General features: G+C 42.6%; 1 protein-coding gene across 1 annotated transcript; it reads left to right on the top strand.

Moving 5' to 3' along the window:
- Positions 1 to 65: 65 nt before the first annotated feature.
- Positions 66 to 9370, top strand: COPS4 (COP9 signalosome subunit 4). The gene is made up of 10 exons (XM_048074535.2): positions 66 to 229; positions 1469 to 1548; positions 2326 to 2477; positions 3705 to 3808; positions 4524 to 4677; positions 5782 to 5932; positions 6307 to 6477; positions 7791 to 7906; positions 8246 to 8330; positions 8801 to 9370. The coding sequence occupies exons 1-10, from the start codon at positions 156 to 158 to the stop codon at positions 8932 to 8934; spliced, it is 1221 nt and encodes a 406-aa protein (XP_047930492.1). The 5' UTR covers positions 66 to 155; the 3' UTR covers positions 8935 to 9370.
- The last annotated feature ends 15097 nt before the right edge of the window (positions 9371 to 24467 follow it).

The raw sequence follows: 24467 nt of genomic DNA, 5'->3' as shown, positions 1-24467 counted from the left end.
CAAAATCACGCGCCCCGCGCCGTTCCCCCGCCGCATCCCATAATACTCCGCCGCGCCGCCCTGGCAACCGGCGCCGCCGCGCTCCCGCCCCCGGCCGCGGGGCTCCATGGGCGCGGGGAGGAGGAGGAGGAGGAGGAGGGCGGCGGGGCTACAAGATGGCGGCGGCGGCGCGGCAGGAGCTGGCGCAGCTCATGAACTCCAGCGGCTCCCACAAGGACCTGGCGGGCAAGTGAGTGCCGGGGGTCGGGCCCCTCAGCGGGGACGCCGAGGGGGAGGCTGTTCTTGTGGAGGGGGGCTCCAGGAGCGGGGCGGGGTGGCGGCTGGGGCCCTGCAGCCGCGGTTTGTGAGGAAAAAGAAGGGGAAAAAAGGGGGTTTTGCCTCAGGGTTTGGTCGTTTTCTGCTTGTTTTTCATTTTTGACCGAGGCTCTGTGCTGCCCTAGTGTGGGTGGCCCGTTGGGGCCGCGCGGCGAGTTCAGGGCCGGGTCCTTCGGGACGCCAGTAAGCCTTCATTTTATTTTATTTTACTTTATTTTATTACTTAATTATTTATTCTATTTCTTTTTTATATTATTATTATTTATTTTTCCCTTTCCTCCTTTAATTTACACGCATGTTTTGGGTGCTGCTACTTGCTCTGTGATTTTTCACGTGGATTTTTTTCTTTTCCCTGAGAGTAGGCTGTGAAGCTGATCAGTTAGAGTAAAATTTCCTCACTCCCTGACTACCTCTTTCTTCCTGGAGGAATTCTTTCTTCCTGGAGGAATTCTTTCTTCTTTCCCTTTTGGAGTTTCATGTTTAAAAAAAAAAATTTTTTTTCAGAATACCCAATAATATCTAAGCTGTCTCTTGAGGAAAACACTTTAAACATTTTTACATTTCAGATATTTTTGCCTCTCTTGAGTAGTAGACGTCCTCAGGTTAAAGCCCAGAGTTGCACTGGCCTTTCGAACCATGAGAACAAAAAACTTAACACTTAAAAATGCATTTTTTCTGCATGCATTTGTCTCAGGGGACCAGAACCTGCTACTAACTTCCAAATTCCACCGCAGTTTCTCATTTTCACTGAATGTGGCAGTTTAAACCTTTGCTTAATATAAGTAATGTTATTCCACAAGGGTTAGAATTTTCTTATTCTGTACCACCTCTTTTTGGCAAAAGAAAACTGCACTATTGTAGGGATATATAAATAAACTTTAAAAAAAAAACACCTTTAATTGCACAAATAATAAGAGATAAGAAGATGATTGGCTACATTATTGATGCTTTTGGCCTGGGTTTCGGTAAGAGTCAGATACCAATTTCAGGTGAACGTGCCTGGCACTTGAATGTCAATGCTTTGGAAAATATCCACCTCACAGGTAGAGAGAATAAAAGCAGGAGGAAGGCTCAGGTAGAAAATAAGCAGAGCAGTGGAAGCGGTGAGTGAAAATGTCATCCAAGATGTTTTTTATTTTTCTCCTATGGACAGATATCGTCAAATATTGGAAAAAGCAATTCAGCTGGTGGGTGTAGAACAACTTGAAGCTTTGAAAGCTTTTGTGGAAGCAAGTAAGTGCTTTTGGTATAATGGATTGCAAACTGAGTGAAAGCCAGACGTACATGGGATCACATTTGTTACGTCTCCAAGAGGTTACATGAAGACATTATTTCTTGGTCCTATTGGAACTTAAAAATTATTAGGAAAGGAACCATCAGCACCATGTTCAAAAGTTGAGGAAAGATGTAAGATTTCTAAGTTAGTATAACTTTCCAACCTGTCTGTGTGACAGTGTCTGAAGGTAAAATCCAAGTAAGCTCTGAATGCTAAAATGGATACTGGATGTTTAGCAGTCTTTGAACTAACAAACTCCTTCTTCAGTCTCAAATTAGCTTGGAAAGCAATCAGAAGAAATGGTTAGGTGTTTTTGTGTTGTATTGGATACTTGGCCTATTGATTACCTCTAAATTATACCTGTTGTATTTTTTTTAAAAAATTGTGAATAAACATAGTGCAATTTAGCCTAAGGGTTTATTTTGTCCAAGATATTTCTAATCTCCTATTGAGAACAGTGATTCTGAATTAATTGTTTTTAAAAACTATAAATCAGAGTGAGAAACGGGTTATTTGTTATCTGTTAGGTGTTAGAACTCTGACCTCTAGTGTTGCTGAAGGAATAAAATTCATCTTTAGAACAAACAACGCTGCTTCACTGATACACAGATGTAAAATTTTGAATTACTTTAATAAATAAGTAAATGATTGAAAGGCTAGGGATTGCTTACAATGAAGGCACTAATGAGCATTGTGTCCATCTTACGTTTTTCTTCCATGCATTTCTGAACCAGTGGTGAACGAAAATGTCAGTCTAGTGATCTCACGTCAGCTGCTGACAGATTTCTGTACCCATCTTCCGAGTCTTCCCGACAGCACAGCCAAAGACATATACCACTTCACCTTGGAGAAGATACAACCTAGAGTTATTTCGTTTGAAGAGCAGGTGAGAAATCCAGTGACAATGGGTTTTGGTTTGCAGGCTTTTTTTCCTCTCAACTTCTAACTATTTTTAAGTCTTTAAAAATACTGGTCAAAACAGACATTCCTACTTTGAGTCCATTTTTCATTCCTTTACATGTGAAAGGAGATAAATGCAGGGAGTATTTAGAACCATGCAGAGAATACCGACATTGTGTCTTATCAGGATGCCAGGCATATAACTCTTCTGTTGCCAGAAAGTGTCTTCTTACAGTGAAACAGTGCTTGAGCAACTGGAGGCACTGTCCTGAGACTGACTGGTACTCATTGTATTGCATTGTACCCAACCCGGGGACAGGCCGGTGATGGAAGGACTGAATCATTTTGACAAGCAGCTGTTTTTTAATAAAAAAACAACAACAACAAAACATATTTGTAGATATGTATGCTTATATTTAAGCCAAAATAGCTTTACTGGGGGAAAAAATACTCTTGAAATTCCCATTCTGCAGTTACTTATGTGAAAAGCCTGTGCGATCTAATATTAGAGGAGAAAAAGCAGTTTGTCATGATTTGTCTTTTTGCCTTCACCCGTGTTAAGCAGCTTTTGCTCTATATCTTAACTGAACTCGCTTTTGTAGAATCATTTAGGGTGGAAAAGGCCTCTAAGATCATCTAGTCCAGCCTTTAACCTAGCACTGCCATACTTTCCCATATGTTACAATGATTATGCATAAATTACATCCTCAACATAACGTCTTTTTTTAATGTTTTTATAGAACCCTGATTCTACCACTTAGAGTTTACCTGCTGACAGCTGCTCTACAAAGTTGAAGCTTCAGAGCTAGGATCTAATCATAGTTCACCTCATTTGTATCTCTCCAGCCTGATATGAGGTGTAACTGCAAGAAATGCATTATGAATCTTGGTGTTCTAGTTGTCAAAAACCTTATTTCGTCTTTAAAAGTTTGGTAAGAGAGAACTACTTACTATTCCCTGAACACCGACTCCCTTTATCTAGTTGCAAGGTCATTAGGAAATACTTCAAATCAGCACTCATATTTAAACCGTACGGTCTTAAGGACTTGATGGGGGAATTGAAAACCTTCATGTCAGAAGAGTTGTATCTGTGCAGGTTGCTGTGGTATTGAGAGGTGGAGAGGAATGTACAAACGACGAAAAGGACTGTGAACGTTAACTCCAAACCATTCAACTGTTACAGCGTTTGCTAGTGGCTTTTATTATTGCCTAGGTTGCTTCAATAAGGCAACATCTCGCATCCATCTATGAGAAAGAAGAAGACTGGAGGAATGCTGCACAAGTGTTGGTGGGGATCCCTTTGGAAACGGGGCAAAAGTAAGTACTGTGCTAGACGTTGTTCTACCTTGTATAGTATACTTTTTCACTGCTTAGTGAACTGTACCGGTGAGTGGGAATTTTGGGGTTTTATATTCTCTTGGAGTTTAGGTAGTTTAGGCTAAAGTACTTTCTAGACGATGCAAGTGTAGCTTGATGGCTGTTGCTTGCAGTAACCATTCTTGTCTGTCAAAACACTGCTCTGGAAGTGTTTCATTATTTATTAGATGTTGACAATGTCTGTGCAAGTTCTTAGAAATGTTGGCTTCTACAGTTCAAAATGAAGACATAATTTGAAATTTGATATTAGCTTTTTTTTCAAGTGTAAAACCCTTACTGTTATTTTTCTTGGCTGTCCTTTCTGTTCTTTCTCAATTTGTATGTAGAAGGAGTTGCAGTAGGTTTTACCCATTCAGCTCCTATTTATTCCACTGCAAATTTGCCTTCTACCTCCAAGTGGCTCCTTGTTCATGGCAAGTTTTCATCCCATTAGAAACCCATTTCTTTTGTTGTTTGTAGGAGCCAGATTTAAGTTAGCCTTCATCTCAAATTTCTGTACTCTGAACGGAGGGCACTAATTTTGGATTTAGGGAAGATGAAAGCATGGTAAAGCAAAAGCTGCCAAGTGCTTAAGAAGCATAATATACCTTTAGAACAGGAAAGAACAGAGGTAGTAGCGGAGCGTCACTGAGCACTCTTTTCTGTTTTGCTGCAGACAGTACAATGTAGATTATAAACTGGAGACCTACCTGAAAATTGCCAGGCTGTATCTGGAAGATGATGACCCAGTTCAAGCAGAAGCTTATATTAATCGAGCTTCCCTGCTTCAGAATGAATCAACTAATGAGCAACTGCAAATCCATTATAAGGTTGTATAACTTTGAGTTCTCTGTCTAAAGATTCTACATGGAGATGGTTATTAGACAGTGCCTCACAAAAAGAAACAAAGGGAAAAGCTTGTAAATGACCTTGGGAACAGGAGAGCTCCATCTTAGCAATAGTTAGGTAGCTGATTCCTTAAAATCTCGAGAGAAACCCATGAAGGCTGCTATGTGCCAGCTCTAGTGGCTCAGAATAACTGAGTTTTACTTGATAATATTGTCCCCTACCTTTGTAAGTCTAAGGGGAAACAAAATCACGTACAGTATTGGAAACGGTTGATTTTTTTTCCCCCCAGCAGTAAATAAATAGCAAGTACCATCTGTGAAAATAGTTTTCAGTCCAAAACAGTCAATTAATTTACCTTTTTGCTTATTGAACAATTTACTGCGTTTAGAATTTGGACACTAATTTCCCAAATGAAATTGAATTGAATAAAATGAAAATGAAATTTTAGTAACTGTGATTGACAGTGATTGGTCTAATGTGACAGTACCAATCAAGTGGTTTAAAAGGGGCCTTGTGAAGTTCTTCAACACAGCAGATGTGACAAGAGTTGCAATTTAGAGTATGAGATTTTAGTTTGTTTTTCCCTTTTTCCCTACATACATCTCATGTTACCTTTTTAAAGTGCATATTGGGTGGGAAATATAATGATTAGAATGCATTAGAATAGCAAAAAATGTAAAGAAGTATCAGGTGCTGATACAGCTTTTGAGAGAAAAGCAAACACGTGAAAAACAGGATTGACTATCTAAGTGCTAGCTGTTAATGTCACTAGTGAAGGGAAAGCTTAGGTAACTATCAGCTGTATAGTATTTCATTTGCTTTGTTTTTAGACATGTGCAGAGTTTAGCATGTGAACAGCACTGGAAAAGGCCTTTTCAGTCATCTGCCGTGTTACTTGGTTTGTCAAGGCCTCACGTAAGCTAAGCATTTCAAGACAGATTTGCTGATGATTCATTAAAGCAATGTTTATGGGAGCTGACAATTGATAATGCAGGAATTACAGCAAATGCAAATTATGCTGTGTAAAACTAACTGCCCCATGTTACATGTTAGTTTTCTGTTACTCAGACATATTTTCTTTCTAGGTTTGCTACGCTCGGGTTCTTGATTACAGAAGGAAGTTTATTGAGGCTGCCCAAAGATACAATGAGCTGTCCTATAAGAGCATAGTCCACGAAAGTGAGCGACTGGAGGCACTGAAGCATGCTTTGCATTGTACTATTCTAGCATCAGCAGGTAAAATGCATGTTTTGTTTTTGTGCTGGAGATCCCATGCACACGTTGCATATTCCTGAAGCAAGTCAGCGTGCGCATTATATGTGGGGACTGATGGAGGAATCCAGAATTGTGAACACTGTCAATTATCTCCTGGCATTCTTTTAACTCGGAGTGGGAGTACTTGCACTTTTGCCAGTGATAAGGTGCCATCTTGCCTAAAGATGCAAAAATAAGTGTCAAACAGCATGCTGGAACTGAAAGCAGCCGAGTCTTCTCTGCTGGAGCTTTGGTGCTTAATTATCTCTATTGAAAAAGACAACTTTTTTGTTCTTTACTTGTAAATTCTGAGTTCTGTGGTGGCAGTTTATGAGCATTCTTCTTGACTCTCCTAGGACAGCAGCGTTCTCGCATGCTTGCTACGCTTTTCAAGGATGAAAGATGCCAGCAGCTTGCAGCCTATGGGATCTTGGAGAAAATGTATCTGGACCGAATTATACGTGGAAACCAACTGCAGGAGTTTGCAGCTATGCTAATGCCTCACCAGAAGGCAACTACAGCCGATGGTAAGCATTTCTTTGACGCATCCTAATGCTGCTTGTTCATCTAGCATTGTCTGTTGCGGTCTCCAGGTGTGATAGAAAAGAACACAGTATTGTTTGTGATTGTTATTTCCTGGATTGTTACCCTCATGAGCACAGTTGTAGAGTAAAGCTTCTTAGTCTCATCTTTTGTCATTGGCTATTAAGATTTTGAAATTCTGTTCTAGAAACTTAGTTCTAAAAAGCTAATTTTTCTGTCCATTTCAAGTCCTTTTCACTAACATACTCTCCCAGTAGTTCTAGCCTTGACTCTTGCCTCACTCTACATGAGTTAGAACTGAAGAAGCTCAAAAGGACAGAGAGTGGATAGGATGCTTAGAAATGTGACTTGCATGAGGTAGAACCGCTGGAAATTGTTCTAGGTCATGAAAAGTCTGCATTTGAACTTCTTCCTGACTGTTGACAGATTGTGGTGGCGTGATGGGGACTTCACGTGGTCTCCGAATTGTTTTCTGATCTGTCACACTGACACCTTAATACCTTTATTCTTCCTGGAACTTCTAAACAATGATAAACTGTGCAAAGTAATGACTTCAGCAGAATCCTAAATAGGCCGGTCTCAGTTTCCTGAATGAGAACAATGAAGTGAAATACCTCTTCAACTGGCAAGCCTGCCTAGTAAACAATGCAAAAATATACAAAATGTAAACTTACAAAAAGTAAAAAAGGACAAAAACAGTTCTGTTCTAGTATCAGAGGTGAGAACTACTTAAAGGAACTTCCTATGAGTAAGCTGCAGTCTTCCTCAAGTCAATCTGTTCTTTGTCCATGACCTGTACTGTTTATCTTTTAAGTTGAAGAATACAGGTTAGCTGATAATGAAAAAGCCAAGGATAGGCATCTGTATGTTACGAGGCAAATGAGTCAAATCAAGAGCAGACAAACAGGATGAGGGTTTCTTATCTCGGGGCTTAGATGAAGCTTCTAAGTGCTGCTAAGGATTTTGGGGGGGGGGGGGGGGGGGGTAATTTTGTTACCATTGGGCAACCATCCCTCAGCTTAGATGCTGGGTCTTGTAGCAAAAGGAATATCTCCATTTCATTATTCTGGAAATTTAACTAAAATGGTTAAAGCTGCCTGTCTCAAAAAAATTAACCACATGGAATCCATTACTCTTTCCTTTTTGGTGGCATATGCTGATGCAAGGCAAAGAGACACACTTGAATGTTCTGCACATGCAACCTTTAAAAAAAAACCCACACTTTCCATCTGTTTTAAAATACAAACCAAATATTTGATTCGTACTAATTTAACCGTTGTCTCATCCAACCCTTAAGGTTCCAGTATCCTGGACAGAGCTGTTATAGAACACAATTTGCTATCTGCAAGCAAACTTTACAACAACATTACTTTCGAAGAGCTTGGAGCATTACTAGAGATCCCTGCAGCTAAGGTATTGTTTTTTCTACACCTTTTTATTTAAAACAAACAAAAAGCAACAAGCTACCTCAGAGACATGACAAGAACAACTCTAGTAAATAATAGAATAAATAGTTAAGGAATAGGAAATCATTAAATAGTCAATACTAGACATATGAAAAAAATTATTTAGCATACTTCCTGAGAAAAGGTACAGAATATGGAATAGACAATTGGACCCTTTCTGTAGGGTGTCCTCCTCCCCCTGTATAGAGATGATGAAAACCTACAGGAATTGTCAGAACCATATTCATTTTTCATTTCTTCCAGAACAGAGCAGCTGCCTAACACATTTCTCTCTTTATCACTTCAGGCAGAGAAGATAGCTTCTCAGATGATAACCGAGGGCCGCATGAATGGATTCATTGATCAGATTGATGGAATTGTTCACTTTGAGAGTAAGTTGGAGTACAGGATTTCCGTTGGCATCATTCAGAATCACCTTTTCTCAAGCTGCTGTCTGACAATACAAGAAAATTACAGTTTGTCGAAAGTGAGCTCACTGTGTCTCGCTGTGGCCGGGAGGTAGCAGAGCTTGCCCTAGCAGAGGACCACACTTCACCCATCCCTGTTACACAGTTACACATTCTCTTACCTACAGGAAAGTGTGAATGGATTCTGTCAGTCTGCTGTAGGAACATGTTCAGCAGGAAGTTCTCTGCTCACTTTTCCTTTGCAAGGCAGGAGTTAGGCTTGTAACAGACAGCCAGAATCATTGTAGCTTTTGATACAGAAGTTGAACACAATGTAGCTGCAAGGAAGGCTTTGCCTGTGAGGTAGGTGGGGGCAGTGCCACAGGAGGAGGTTGCAGTTGAACAGACGGGGCATTACCAGGACTGACTTGGTTTTGTATGGTTCCCTTCTGCAGCTCGCGAAGCTCTGCCAACTTGGGACAAGCAGATCCAGTCACTGTGTTTCCAGGTTAACAACCTGCTGGAGAAGATCAGTCAGACAGCCCCGGAGTGGACAGCACAGGCGATGGAGGCTCAGATGGCTCAGTGACTGTGCCGCCGTGGCCTGAGGGGAGGCAGTCGCCTGCTGTGCTGGAGGAAGCGAGCTGAGCAGGGCTGAGAACTGAGTGAATGGCCTGCCTTCACAGCCACACCTCTTGTTTTCACTCCGGCTTAGGACACAATTAGGCGATACTGTGTTTGGCGTGAGAGTCCGCCTGTCCTCTGAGCATAGGATGATGCTGTTGGTGCCCCTGCATTGCACTCTGCTGCGCTGAAAGCTGTGGTTTCCACGTAGAAGAAACTGTCACGTCTGCAGCAAGCTGGGGTTTTGGTTTATTTAATGTTATTTGGTTTTCCACTGTATTGCTATAGCTTTGTAGCCCATTTCTTCCTATGGTGCTTATCCCACTGTGAAAAATGCAAGTGCCATGTTTCTTTTAGTTGTAACTATTCTAATAAAGGCTGCAGTGAGCCACTTGGTTTAAGTGTTGGAGGGACCTTGCTTTTTTTCCCCCCCTCCGAAGCAGTAACTTGAAGGAACTCTGGTATTTGGAAACGTTGCTTTTTGCCCCTGAAAATAGAAACTGAGCAAGTGGTTCTGTTTTTCCTTTGTGCAACGCAGGTCTTCAACCCTAACTGAAGAAAACAAGGGCCCTTCTGCATAGGTGCTGCAGGGCACAGAACTAGAACTCTGTGGCATCCTGTGGGCTACAGGTGGCTGTAGAAAAAAGCTGGGGTAGTGGCCAGTGTTCTACAGGGAGCTTGTTGCAGTGACATGGCCAATGATGAGAACATAAAATCGAGTACGGGAAGCCAAGCATGCTCTCTTTTCTTCTCTAGGTTAGCATGAGGTGGTAAATCAGCAAAGGTATCGTTAGTGTTTCTGGAGCTGCAGCTGTAGCAGGAGCCTGTCACACAAAGCATTAAACACCTGAAACGGGAAGGGTGGTGCAGGTCAGTTGTACACACTGAGATACACCCAGCATAGGAAGCGCTGTGTGCTTAATGCTGCTGACACGAATGGCTCAGAGCAAATAAGCATCAAGTGTCATGCCTATGAATTATGTCACAACTGGCTTGCGCTTACTGCTGCAGCAATGTTTCTTACGCTTCTTACTGAATCACAAAAAGCATGATGCTATGGCCCAGCTCTCAGAGTTTTTAATGGTATAAAATGAGTTTGTTAGCCTTTCTGCTCTGCCTGAGCTCAACAACACAGTGTGTGGTGTCTGTTCCACATATGTACAGCCCTGTAATATTCTGTGTAGCCAATGAGCTCTCACTGTGGGAGTCAATTTTACTGGCACTACTCAGCCATTGTCTTAGAGCTGCTATGTGTAGAGGCCAGGCAACATGGCCGTTCTTTGATGGCTCTTGTGATATTTGTTGTGTGATTCACATCCACGCGGTCTGCTGATACACAAGTCTTAACGTGCAGTCTGCTGGCAAGGTTTTGACAGAGCTCTTCTGATACTGGAGAGCCAAGAGCAAGTTCCATGAAGAGCTGTTTCCTATCTAGAGGTTAGATTTTTAGTCTTAGATCATTGTGTTCAAACTGCAATTCCAGTTTTCGTGAGAGTTCTCTTAGCTTGTTTTTATATTTCAGTAATAACTTTCTATGAGTTATCAGTTAATATTCATACTCTTTTGTCTCAAAACCCAGAGGATGTTGGTTCTCAACATACCATTCAAAAGGTTTTACCAAATCCACAGCTAGAATGCCTTGATTCTTGTTTTGCTTTCTTTGGCATATTTATTCATAGAGAGTTGTATTGCTGTTAGATTTTTTTTTTTTTTAGAACATTCTGGAGCTGGTGAATGATGATAACAACATCCTTTAGTTTATCTAGTTTAAGCTGAGTGGTGGCAGAGCTGATGTGGGAACAGGGGGAAGCTGCCCGCTTTACAAAGTTCCTCTAAGAAAGCAGAGGTGGGAGATTTTCCAGATCCTTGTCACAAATGGTGTTTGGATGGCTGTTGCCCTTCACTGTGGGGTGACTTCATCCAGTAGAAGTGTCTCAGTCTACTGGAGATGTGTTTGGGTACTCCATTTGCTTGCATGCGATACCCACAAGGGTCATTTTTCTTTTATAAAATAGCTTCCTGTGTTACCCTCCAACAGTGCAGATGTATTTAACGTATCGGCTACAGGTAAGATGCTGGGTACTTCACTAGGTGGCAGTAGAAGCCCAGCTGACCAAGAACAAATCCTGACTGTCTGCATCTTTGCTGCACTCCTTTTTCCAAGTCAGCATCATCAGAACTTAGACCTGGCCTTGCCTAATCACTGGATAAATGATTTTATCTGCAGGTGACCTTTAAGGTTGTTCTTTAAAACTTTCCCAAATTTTTAATGCCTACTGCAGTGGGGCAAAGAAAAAAACTGATGTAGACAATGTAAGACAATTTGATGCACAGTCAGAGTATCAGCAGAGGAAAAATATATCCTTGCAAATTGGTGATTAGGCTTTTGATCAGTTCAGTGAAGTGCAAGGAGTTACCTTATACCCCAGATGTGAACTACTGAGTTGTGTGGTAAACTCACTCCTCTAGCTAGTCGCACCATTACAGCTTGACAGTTTAGGTATAACCTCGGTTAACAACTATTCTGGGGAGGATCTGTCATCACTGCCTCAGTGCTTTAAAGTGGTTCGTTGTTTGCATAGCTTATCCACCAAGTATCGCTTATGTTTGTATTTGATTCCATTTACATTCTTATTGGCCCTTCAGAACTTCAGTGACCCATCCAACATACGTTGCTTATAGATTTGGGTTGAGTTAGATGCACAATTGTCTGTTTAATTCTACAAGGAAATGAACTTGCACTTTTGCAATAACAATAATTTAGCCCTATTGCAACAGAACATTTGTTGCCAAGATTTCCCTCATTTCACTGTTCCCATCTGGGAGAAAAAGCAATTTCAGAACCATCAGAATTTGAAAGGAACAGTTGTACAGAGCCACTATTTCCAAAACAAAGACAACCACAAAGGATTTGCTTGGCACTGGAACTGATGTAGAGAAGATAGCGACTGGAAAATTTTCTGTTTGCTAATAGTAAGTATCTTATATAACTTTTTTTTCCTAGAAGAGTCAAGCAGTGATAGTGACATTCACAAAATATTAATACACTTTCCAACTCTTTTTCCATTTCTGCTGTTGATATCAAAAGATGTGACAAACCTTGACTCTGCAGAGGCTTTTGAGCTTTCTTCTTTTCGTGCTGCTGGGATTTGCATTCAGTCAATCACCTATCTAGCTTCATACCTCAGATCCTTTCCAAATCATTCGCTGTTTACAGAAGCAGAGAGAGCTGGGTGACGAGGCCAGAAGAGCGCTGCCTCAGATTGTCCAGCATGCCCCTGGTGAGTGGGCCCCAGCACCGGGAGCAGCATCAGCTGCAGCTGGGATTCTGTCAGGTCTGGCTGTGCTCCCTGCTGCCACTGCCCCGCTCAGATCTGTGCTGCACACAGTCTTGTTGCTCAGACTTCTAGACCGAACCTAAGCTCAGTGCTGCGTTGTGTGATGCAGGTGTAGCCTGTGGCAATTCTTTTTACCTTGTAATAGTTGCTGTTGTGTCATCTGTGCAGGAAAGCCTTGGTGGGGGAAAGTCAAGACAGCCCCCAAATGCAGTGTTTAAACGAATGAGTGCGGGCAGTTCTGTTTGCAAGACGTAGTTCAGTTTCCTGTAGACTGCCCTTGTAATAGAGCGCGCTGCAAGTTATTAACCTGGAGTTTCAGGGCAAACCTCCAGCAAGAAAGGGAGTTTCAGGATGGCAAGGTAAGGCTGACAGCACATCTCCACTTCAAATAATTTCACAGCAGCAAGTAGCTGCTACGGAATCAGGTTATTTGATACAGGAAAGAACGCAGAAAGCATGCTGACTGCTAAACTTGTGATTACATCATCTAGATGTATAGGGAGAGGTGGCTCACTTTAAGGTACCTTGCCTCCGTGATCCAATAATAAGCTATCATTTGAGTTTACGATTATATTATTTCCTGTGCAATTGTTGTTAGTTCAACTGCTTCAGACAAATGAGCAAATGGGTAGTACCATCAATGGGTGTCAATTTTCAAGGAAAGGGAGAGTATTTTGACCACGCATTTTCAAGTGAAATTACTTCTGATTGTTGAAAGTGGTACTGCCTGAGAACTTTATCTTAGGTACAGAACTACAAATATAGTCACCGTTAGTCTGGTGCCAGGGTTGGTGGTTTTTATTTTATTTATGAAACAATTACATTTGTGCAAAGGAAGTCACAATGACTTCTGCCCACAGCTGTTCTCTTGGGAGCATGTCTTCTGCAGCATGGAGGTGGGTAAGCCATGCATATGAATTCCAATTTAGGGCGTTTGCTACCTCAGAAGACAGCTCTAAAAAAACACAACAGGATGTGTTCAAAGCTAGTTCGTGCAATATTTTCTCTCCCAGTGGACCAGAGTGAGTGACTTCTGGAAAGCAAGAGATGGGTGCCTTGAAACCTTTTTGAAACAGAGAGCCAGGTGGCTAGCTCTAGGCTGAAAACAGAAGTGGTCTTTGGTGGTCAACAACAGCATGTGAACAGGGGCAATGCTAATCCCTCTGAGCCCGAACCACACTGCTGGCTGAGGTGTGTGTATCTTTCTCGTTTTAGCCACAGCCTACCCTGATGCAGCCAAAATGAGCAGCTCCCCACTAGATGGAGAGCTGGGCACACAGCTGTTGCAGGGGCTCTTCTGGATAACAAGCACATTTCCAGTTGGGTATTGCAATTAAACTGAGTTCATCCTTGGTGATCACAGAAGAAAGAAGTCCTCAGCCTCCAAGCCTTTTAGATTTCTGGGCCTTTACATGTATTCAGATCGCATTACGCGGCATGCACAGGTGGGTCATTGCACAGCCGAGTGAATTTTTTCTCCAATAGGTGAAAAAGGCACAAGGACAGGATACGGTATCAAGGAACAAATATTCCCCCTGAGTTTTACAGGCTGATTGAAGGGAACATGTAACGTTATTTACAAGTAGTTTGTGTAACCGAACTTGGGGTTCTTGAGATTGTGTTGGTTTTATGGTTTGCTCTAGCAGAAGCTTAGTTCCCTTTAATTACGGAGATCTGGTAAAAACAACTTCTAAGAAAACCCTTCAAAATGGTGCAAACCATGCATTAGGAAGACAACCCCCCCCCCCCCAAATAACTTTTTCCATGAAAAAAACACATGAAAGAAAGCTTAGCGGTCTTAGATTTTCTCTCTAAGAAAGCTTAGAGATCTCTTCTAACACAAGACATTTTTTCAATGTAATGACTTTTTTCTTTATAATTACTCAACTATTTTTTTTCACTGCATGAAGTATTTCATACGAGGGAAAAAAAAATATCGGATTAAGAAGGCTAGGCTGGGATATGGTCAGTCATCTTCAGTTGATGCTTAATGACCATACAACATCTATTTCATTGCAGCAGCAAAGAATTAAAAGTATAACCATTTATCTAGAAAAAAAAAAAAAGGATCAAACCACTTATAGAACCCAGCTTTACTAGTAAATAGACTGTAGAAAACAGTCTGGATAACTAAACCAATTCCAGCCCTCCCTATGCTGCTCTACGTAGAAAATTTCTATGGTTACAGGAACTAAAACTATGGCTGTCATTCTTGCAAAAAAAAACCACTTTTTTTTTTAGTGGAAAAGTAAGCATATTCAGACAGCTTAAAGTTTCACTACCAACCATTATTTTATTTAACTTCTCTTCTAGATTCCTGAGATATCTAACAGCTAAAAGTTAAAACAGTAATAAAAATGCAAATAGATAGTTTGACAGTACTTTTATGCAGTACAGGCTAATAAAACAGCAGCATTTATGTTTGTACACCTCCCTCTCATGTCCTAGCAAGTATTAGTGTAGATTAAGTCACTATTGATGAGCTGTGCAATTTATAACAACAAAAAAAAACAATTTTTATTACCTGTTCAGTATGAACAGCAAAGTACATTACAACAACCTTAACAGTATTTTATGGCTTGAAAAAGCTAAGACATTATGTTTTAACATCTGATAAAGGATGAATAATAAAATACCACTTACCTCTCCCAATCCCAAGAAGCTGAATCATAGTCTAAAGAATCATATTTCAGACAAGTTATTTGCATTTTTCTCCATCTGCTTTTAATGATTGTTCCCCCCTGCTAACTCACTGCTAATCAGTGCTTTGATTGAGCCAAATTACTTGAAGTTTATATAAGCTTGTATGGTAGGTAGACTTTCCTTAGGTTGAGTTAGTATATTGTTCTTTGTTCTGCCTTAGAAATTAAGTTTTTTTTTAATTGTTATTACTTTCATTATTGTATTAAGCTTTTTTCATGCAATATTTATTTAGTCATTTTTTCTAAAGTTCTAGGAACAAATACTTTTCACAGATATTATTACAGATATTTATTATGCTCTTGGCTTTTTTTGTTTGTTTGCTTTGTTTTTTGTAAAAAGAGAAGGCAATTTCATAATCCAGAGTATTTTACTGTGTGGGTATCATTAGCTGGTTAGCTGCTGAATAGCTTTAGGTTTACTACTAGGTACTTTGATCCTTATTGCTGTGCTCAGTATATCTGTGGGAGAACTGACAATATGCCACTTGTAAGTGTTGATTTGGAGGATGTGTTTGTCCATAATAAGGGAAGGTCTCAAGTCTTCAACATGTTCTGCTATAGTTATTTTTAATTAAAGAAGTAGTTTATTGACTATCCTGAGTTGGTTCAAGTGCATTTTGATAATGAGATTGTTTGGCTATGCAGCAAGCTAGCTCACCATGTGCCTTACAAGCCTAGTGGTTTCTGCTAAACTCCACCATTAAAAAAACTTAATGCAGTGTGTGTAGTAGAGAAAGCTGTCTCCTTTCAAGTTTTTAGTATTTGCTGATTCTTGGTTTCATTAGCGCAAAACCTGTGTACAGTCTCATCTGCTTTCTAACAGGAAAGACAAACTCTGCTTTCGTCGCAAAGCAAAGGTTACCGTCACGACAATTTGTATTCCCCCACTGTCCAGGCAGAAACAGGTTGCCAGCGTTTTTATTATGGCTAAACAAAAAGTGCTTCCTAATTTCCTTTTTGTGTGCTACCATACTCCAAAAGAAGTAATTGACAAAGCATTTTACAGCACGGTGTGAGTGGAAGGTTTTGGGGGAATGATTGAAGAAATTGCGTGTTATGGAAACTACACAGCTCAAGGAGAGGTTCGGCATGGTTATCTTTTAGTTGGCTCTCGAGTGCTGCAATCATCATTTCAACTTCTACATGCTTGAGGGTACATACACATTTCCATTTTTGTTTGTAGGAGACTTCAGAGTGTGATACTTGAATATATGATCATTTCTGGATACCAAGCACTGCAGTGCTGCAGAGACTTTGCTTTTAAACCATGCAGTTACATACCTGAGCTCCATTAAACTGCCACTGAGTGTTTTAAAAAGCCAGTAAGTAAGAAGACTGCATTACCCTGCATACTCGGTGTAGCTTGACTCTGCTCTATAGAGACAGTCTAAGTTCTTGCCCCAGGTATAAAATCTGAGTGAAATGGTAAGGTGTGGTACGCTGCAGTTATTGTTCTGTAATGATTTCATAGGCTCATAACTCAGTGTCAGCTGTAATCCTCTGCTCTGAAGTACAAGAAATCATCACTCCTTACAGTTCCTGCTCTTGATCTTGTCACTCCTGAGCATGGCATTCTGTTGTGCTTCCTTTTAGCTTTTAGTGTCATGGGCAGAAGCATGACTGCTTTTTTTGTTCTTTGAATTAGCATATGCACAATCTGGAGAGATATGATTGTGGTCCATACCTTCGCTTTACAGTGATGGATAAAAGTGGCAAAAAATAGAAGAGCTCCTGAAGATGTTTTGGTTTTGAAGCACTACAGTCTTTGTAAAATGATGTTATCCCTCGAACTTTCTCTAAGCCTATAGTACTTGTTTTCTTGTCACCTGCTTTATGAAGGTAAGTGACACCCTGAGACAGGAGCCCTGTCACTCCCCAGCTGAGTAGCCAGGCCTCTTGCAAACTACATGTGTACATTTAATAATCACAGAGACTTAAATTAAGATTTAGAAACATTGCAGAGTAAAAATGGAACAAGTTGGTGGTTGTCTGTTCCGAGGTGTGATGTGCTGCTGTTTTCAACTGTGTTACAGCACTACAGGGGCTTTAAACATAGATATGGTGTGATATAATTTTAAGCTGTAAATGAATACAAGTACCAGAAAAAGAGGAGGGAACAACATTCAAGGCTATATTGTAGTGGGAGGCCAGGTGCTGGAACAATTCAAAATCTTCTCTATAAAGAAGCTTACTGAGCTGTTATTGAGAGCTTAATTTCAGGTTATTTCTGTGCTAGAACGTTTAAAATTCTCTAAAAACGCCTGTAGGCAGGCCTGATCGTAGTTCGTAAGTTTAGTTTGGTACAAAGAATGAATGAAGATAAAAGGTTGTAGGTATAGATTAAACAACTACAAAACCTAATTCTTTGCTGAAGAGTTTTTTTGTGAAGTTATTAAGAATAGAATTTGGATATAACACTGAAGTTGTAGTTGGACATCACACCTGTCCTTCTGCTTAAAGCAGAAGGAACTGAGAGATGGGGATGGAAAGCTAGAGCTGTCTTTGTAAGTCTCCTTTATGAGCTGCTGACTAATGGTTTTGACCTATTGGGTTTTGCTAGTGGAGCTCAGTAACTGTTCCCCTTGCCTCAGGGCATCTTCTCTGATCCGAGAGCCTTTTTGCTGTCATGCAGAATAGAGATTAACAGAAGGGAAGATGAGTATGAAGGTCCCTGGAGGTGCTGGCTGGGAACTGAGGATGCATTTGCAGCCAGTAGGGCTGGTATGGCCACGCAGAGGGCCTGAAAAGTAGGTTTGTACTGCAAGGGCAGCTGGACGCCCAAGATGGGACCAGAAGGCCTCGTGCTGGTCTGTGCAACTGGTGCTGCAGCTTCTGCCACAAGAATCCCTAGTTACCTGCTCCACGTTTGATGTGATTTTTGTAGGTGGTGATTTTAGCTGAAATGTACCTTTGGGTGGTAAGTGGTGTTTCTCTGCCTAGTGGGATGTGCAGTGAGCCAGAAGAGGAGCATTGTTCAGCGCACCAGGAGCTCAGATTATCTCAGAGCTCATCGGTAGGCTTGCTAGCCTGTCCATAGTGCCAGGGAAGGTAGATGAGAAGTCAAACAAGATTCACTCAATAAAGAATTAGAAGCTGGGAAGGTGGTAGTGTAATTCAGCCTGGCTTAAAGGAAAGCAGTTGCTGGCAAAGAAGCCACATGATGTCTCTTCAGTAGAAGCATTCAGCTTGGAAAAAAATAATTGTGCAGGTGTAATAGGTTTGGGAAAAAAGAGGTACTCAGCATCGCAGGAGTTGGTGATTTGCAAGTGCTAGCTATTCCCAGCCGGCTGGCCAAGAGAGAACTGATCTCATTCTAGCTGTTGATTAAGGAATCGTTACCTGCTGCAGGCTTTTGTCAGAAACAGCCACAGCTCAGCATTTGTGTTTGCAGCCTGCAAGTAAATAGAATAAATTGGTGGATGCTGCGCTACAGTGAGGATGTGCTGGTAGGCAAGATAGTCTGGATGCAGGTGAGTCACTAAAGCAAAAAAGACCTTAAAATGGGTGCGTGCAAAGTTAGACACAGATATGCAAGTGTGTCATTGCTTCTTAGTTTGCATGCTAGCCCTGGCAAAGCCATTGAGAGAAATAACCCTGACATTTTGATACCTCTTTTAAAGGGGATATTGAAGTGCTGGGGCAACACATCAAAGCCAAGTCAGACTGATTTATTTTTTGTGCTTAAAAAAATAGGGAAATGCCTTTTGGGGAGGACCTGAGGAACTTTTGCTGTTGAATTCTTTCAAAAGCAGTCCCTGGAGTCTCTGTGTTACAATAGTTTTTCTTTCCTGGAAAGGATGTTTACTGAAGTAGGGTGAGAGATGCAATAACAAATGGGTAGAAGTTAGAAACATGCAACTGTAACTAGAAAATAAGGCTGCAGTTCCTAAAAGCAGGAAAAGGGTAGACTTCCACTTTTTCCTTTGCTGAAATCCAGACTGGCAGGTTTGCTGGAAAGTGTTTGTCAGCTAATGCTGACTGAGTTTAGCCCAGAGGTAGCGGAGAAATGCCAGGGTCTGATCTGCAGGAGGTCAGACATGATGACCTAATGGTCTGGTCAGGCCTGCAGCTTTCTGAAGCTGTTTGAAGGTGAAAAACTTCAGGAACTGCGAGGGAAGTAAGCTTGTGGGCAGGACTGCTGATAAACAGAGCAGGTGGAGCTGGCCCTGCATGTATGCTGTGAGGAATGGCTTCATGTGAGGCTGGAGAGCACGGATTCTGCAGTCGCTAGCACTGGGTAGATGGCTTTTTCTGGGCCTTGCTTTACCTGCGATCCTTTAATTGTTGTGTAGCTTTCTGCTGGCTTACTTGAACTCAAATGTCTTGCTAGGAGACAGCTCTAAGCCAGCTGCTACCTGTTCTTGAGGGTCTGAAGCAATTAGGATGGTTAGAGGGGAAGGTGGTTAAAGGCTTCACCGGTGCTCTGCCAAGCACTGCTTCTTTGTTTCTCACACTCACAGACTTAGCAGGCGTTTTCTTCCTTTGTTGACACATTGCAATTGCTTCTGGCTGCTGTCAGCATAGATTGCGGTATTAACTTGTATTATGGTAAGAGGAAATTGATGCAAATGCTGAGCTCTCTCTCACCGGTACGCCACTGTCATTCCCCAAGCTGCTGGGACTAGCAGAATAAGTCATTCCATTCCCCCAGGTGAGAGATGTTCCTTCTGGTGGAGGAAGCCCCTCGATTTAGCTGGATTGATAATCTAGAGAGGAGCAGGATGTCATCTTTGTGTTTCCATGAGTTAAATGTGGTACCTGGAAGGGAGTTTGTTACTTTTGTCACATTTAAAGGGCTTCAATAATTAAACATGGGTTCTGTCTCACAGCAACTACAACTAGGCTGTGGCAGGTGTACAGGCCTTTGCTGGCACCTGCAGATCTCGCACAGGCTGTTGGCCTGGCTGTTCTACACTGAGCATGGACACGTAATGTAGCTTGGAGTCAGTGCTTGGTAAATTTAACACAAGCTGTAACTGCCCTCTGAGCTGCTGTCGCAGACTTTACCATTAAAGAAGGTGTCTGGGGCAGTGAGAGCTCCTTCTTCTTACTGACATTCATTTTTTAAAGTTAATTCTTTGAAATACTTTCCAAAATGGGCAGTTAATTTTAAAAAAAAAAAGAATTATGAAAGTAAGGTCATCAGTCTTCATGCAGAAGACCAGGCAGTACCGAGCTGTAACTGGTGCTGTAATTGACTACTTGTGCTGTAACAAACTCGATTTGTTCTCATGGGGGTGACCAGAGGGCTTCATGCAACACAGCGCAGCTTTGCAGCTGCTTTTCTCCTATGTGCTGGCCTTGCGAGACAGAAAGTTGGTGGTGCTGCACCTGGGTGAGAACTGCTGTACTCAAAGGCTGTCAGATGAATAGCGTGCTGTAAAAGCAGTGCCTCTTTTGCAGGCGGTAGGGTTATGAACCTGGGTTATGAGCCGTGCTGGCAGAGCTGTGAGGATGTCCTAGTCCTCTGCAGGATGGGGAGGGCACCTGGCTTGAGGTAGCAGAGCTGTAACTGTGAAAGCTGGTGTTGTGTAAAAGGGGAGCTCGTGTTGGCACTGCTTCCACAGAACTGTGCTGAAGTTTGAGTGGTTGAGCAGTTTCTCAGTGCAATGGACCACAGAAATCAGAAGCTACTTAGGGAACCCAATGCAGCTCTCCTGCCTGATTACCTGGTGATACAAAGGTCTGCAGTGAAATGGCATCGGTTTGGGTACCTGAAATGTTTTGTGATCTACATCCCATTAAAAAGTTACCCTTTAAACTGGCAAGTTGTTTAGGTGCGTGCCCTAAGGAATCAATTGCATGCAGTGTTTTAGCTTGTGATAAAAGCTTTTCTTTACTGCTGTGCATGGGACATGTTTTATTCATGCTTTCCAGGTGGTTTTGATTTCCTGGAAAGAGTTGTGCGTAGTGACCCGGAGAGCTACCTGAAATCTAGATGGCAGCTCCACTACTGCAATGGCAATAAAAATGGGTAGGTTTCCCTCAAGAACAGCCAAATCCTGTGGTGGAAGATTCCACTGCAGGGGAAGGCTGTGACTACAGGATGTGGTGAGCAGTTCTGGCATGTTCTCCCTCTGCAGGAGGTGGCAGCGGCTCCCTGGGACCTGTGAAGGGAGGGACGAGACAAGAAGCCGTGCTGCCCCTTGCTGCAAGGCACCGTCTTCAGCTTTTGCCTTATTAGACAGGCAGTTGGCAGAATGGGGGTTTGCTTCAAGCCTTGCCTTCACTTGAAGTGTCTGAGCTGCAAACGATTGCATACTGTAGAAGCATACAAGCTATTTTGAAAAGAGAGGCAGGACAAAATCCCACAAAATGTTGAGCTGTTGTACCAAATTTGTTGGATGTGCTCAGTTAAGGGTAGCCTTTGTATCTCTTCATTGTACTAGGATGCAATTAATTTGTGCATGGCTTAGAGCAGCTCTAATTGCTTTGAAACTTCCGAGCTGCCTTCTCTAAAGGTGGTTATAGCAGCTGATTAGTAAGAGTCTGAATCAGGGCAGCAGAAGTACTTCTAAAAGCAGCAAGAACAGCGCCCAGCACAGGGGAATGTCTTGCAGAAGAGGTGAAAATTTCCCTAGAAAACTTACTTGTTAAAATTGCTGTCAGACTTCGACCTCACTGCATTGCTTCCTGCCGGCAGCAGCTCATCAGCTTCACAGGAGCTGAACTTGTTTCCCACGAGTGACAGTAGGAATCGCCTCGTAAGGTTCTGGTCTCTGCAGGCTGCGCCTACTCTTCAACTCCTGTTTTAAAACTGAGCAACTTCTCCTCTGCAGCAAAACCTGAGCAACGCTGCTTAATTCTCAGATTCTTGCCACTTCACCACATGGGTTGTTCTTAGCGTGTGATTTGCAGTGGTGTTGCAGTTTGGTTTTGGCACTCACACAGATTAGGCGTAATCTTGCTGAATGCTTGAGAACCCTCCAGGCCGGCGCGTTAGGGAGTCTCAGGAAGAGACTACAGGTTGCTGAGCTGGGACTATTAAAAAAAAAAAACCCTTTCTTAAGCATATTGAATAACTTTTATTCAAAACCTAATGTCTCCTCTATCAAACATCTTCCTGGTGGTTTGTGAGAATGTTTATGTAGCTTGTTAGGCAGTCATGTATTTGTGTTAGCTGGAAAATGCCCTGCAGGAATATCTCTAGCATTGGAGGGAAAATTGCTGCGTTATGTTGGTCCCTGGTGGCACCTTCTGGGCTTGAAATTCCTGTGAGGAAGGCTTGAGAGAAGGCTCGGCAGGAGTGTTTGTGTTCCAATACCTGGAGGCAGGAATTAGGCTGTGCTCTTCTATAGGTTCCTCTTCAGAAAAGATGATGATCTGTTTAGACAAGAAAAAAATTATAGAAGGCAGGCAAGATGTATGTAAAAGTTTAGGATCCCTTGGGGGTTTGAATTTTTCAGCCTTGCTGGGTTTGGAGACAGCTCCTGGAAGGAGCAGCCGGAGGCTGTGATGGGAGGCCACACAAAGCCCTGTACAGGCAATTCTCGGAGGTGAAATGCAACCATGTCCCAAGCCCCATAATGCCAGGGGCTTGGGTGAGGGAGGAGGTGTGCCCAGGTCCTGCAGTGCTAGTTCACAGCTCTGGGGAGTTAATACTGGGCCACCTGACGGGTGTGTTCCTTACCCAGGAGGGCGCTGGTTTTCTTACTTGACTGCGGAGGGAGACAACATCATGGATTTGATGTGCGTATTCCTTTCAGCAGCATTTGGTGGGCAAGATGAATGCCGTTCATAGCACAATCCCCCTGGCCATGACAGTTTCAGCTGCATGCTCCCGAGGGTAACAGTTCCCCTGAGAATTAGTCATGCTCCAAATGTAGGTGTGGTACTCAGACCTCTGTAAGTGGTTAAGCCCTTCTGTAGATTTTCAAAATGAGCTACAGATGTGTTCACATGGATGGAAAAAATACTTGTGTTGGTGGTAACAGTTTTACTACAGCATGTGATGGTACATGAGTGCTGTCACTTGAGACTACAAGGGAAAAAAGCTAGCCTATGCATGTCAAAATAGAGAGAACGGGACCAAGCTGGGTTCCTCCCCTTGTCTCAGAGTATGTTACTGTGTATGAATGATTTTCTGGGGCTGTCCCAGTCATTGCTTTAACTTGTGAGTAATAAAAATGTTCTTGAGGATGCTTCCCTTATTATGAGAGCTTGCACTCTGACCCCTTGGAAAGTGCCCTTTCATCTCTTACAGCCGGCTGACCTTCTGGATTAAATGCACTTCAGCCAATTAGTTGTTGTGGTTTTTTTCTCCGCTTACTTGTGATGGCTAACTCTTGGGAGATGTTTTTCCTTTCTACGCTGCTAGTGATCTAATAAAAAGCAGCTGCATGTTATTAATGGTTTGATGTCATCTGTCTTGTTAGAAGAAAGAGAGCAACAAGGGAAGCTAGCTGCCGTGTGCCTGCCGATGCGCTTGCTCTGCCTGGCTGCATGGGTGTGCAAGTAGCCACCTTGGCAGATGCTGCTTCTCGGGCCAAAAGGCTAGAGAGAGAAGTTAATTTGGCTCCTGCGTGCAACATGCAGTATGTTGAGAAAGCAGAGCCACTAGGGCTCCGTGATGCTCGGGGCTGTGCTTGAGCTCAAATCAGTTGATGAGAGCACTGGCGGTATGGGACATGAGAAGCCCAGCCTCGCAAGGAGGTATTTGAGGTAGTAGTATATAAAATCAGCCAGGAGGAGCTTGAAGCAAGAGCTCATATTCAGCTGAGGTCTCCGCAGCAGTTCCTTGTCAGAGGCGAGAAGGAAGATGTATGTCACAGCTGTGACTGTGCTGCCTTTGGTGTAGGGGGCAGTGTTCCTCCCAGGTGAAAGGAAAGGATCTTCTCTGCTTATGGCAATATAGACTTCCCTTGAGTCGTGGAGTACCAGGAAACAGGTACTGAAGGCAGCTGTAATGAAGATAATGACTGGATATGTAGGGTTTGGTATTTGGTTTTAGCAGCAGGAATTATTTCAATGCTTGCAGCTGAAGAAACTATTATTCCTTTCAAGTGTCCCCCAGTTAGCTTCTGATTGAGGGAAGCAGAACAGAGCTGCGCCTGTGGTGGAATGGATGGCCCAAAAAAAGAGATGGAGACGTGCAGACACCATTCCCTCTTATGTGCCTTCAGTCAAGCGTACTGCCTCACTAATTACGTAGCTGGTTGTTGGGGGCTGGAATTGGCGGTGCTGGAGCTGAGGCTCCTGCAGAGCGCCTCAGCGTGCCTTCAGCACTTGCACCATCTAAGTGGGATGGATGGAGCAGGGAAATGAACTCCCAGGGGAATACAGCACGAGCCAGATGGATTAATGATGCGTCTCCATGAACGGCTGTCTGTTGAAGGGGGGGGATTTCTGTTGGCAGGGCACGTGATTGCGTGTACGTGCTCGTGAGGCACAGATTGGCAGCTTTTCTCCTGGTATCCCGGGCAGTACAAAACCTTGTGCTTGCCAAGTCCAGGGGTGTA

Source organism: Anser cygnoides, chromosome 4 (assembly GCF_040182565.1).
Source record: "Anser cygnoides isolate HZ-2024a breed goose chromosome 4, Taihu_goose_T2T_genome, whole genome shotgun sequence".
Lineage (NCBI taxonomy): Eukaryota > Metazoa > Chordata > Aves > Anseriformes > Anatidae > Anser > Anser cygnoides.
The sequence above is the reverse complement of the archived record's forward strand: the minus strand, read 5'-3'. Positions and strand labels throughout refer to the sequence as shown.

What these genes read in the sequence shown, in the direction of transcription:
- COPS4 (XM_048074535.2), top strand. Translation starts at nt 156, where the DNA reads ATGGCGGCGGCGGCGCGGCAGGAGCTGGCGCAGCTCATGAACTCCAGC. An exon ending in CCTTTGGAAACGGGGCAAAA is followed by an intron (nt 3,809 to 4,523) that starts GTAAGTACTGTG and finishes GTTTTGCTGCAG; the next exon opens with ACAGTACAATGTAGATTATA. An exon ending in AACTGCAAATCCATTATAAG is followed by an intron (nt 4,678 to 5,781) that starts GTTGTATAACTT and finishes TTTTCTTTCTAG; the next exon opens with GTTTGCTACGCTCGGGTTCT.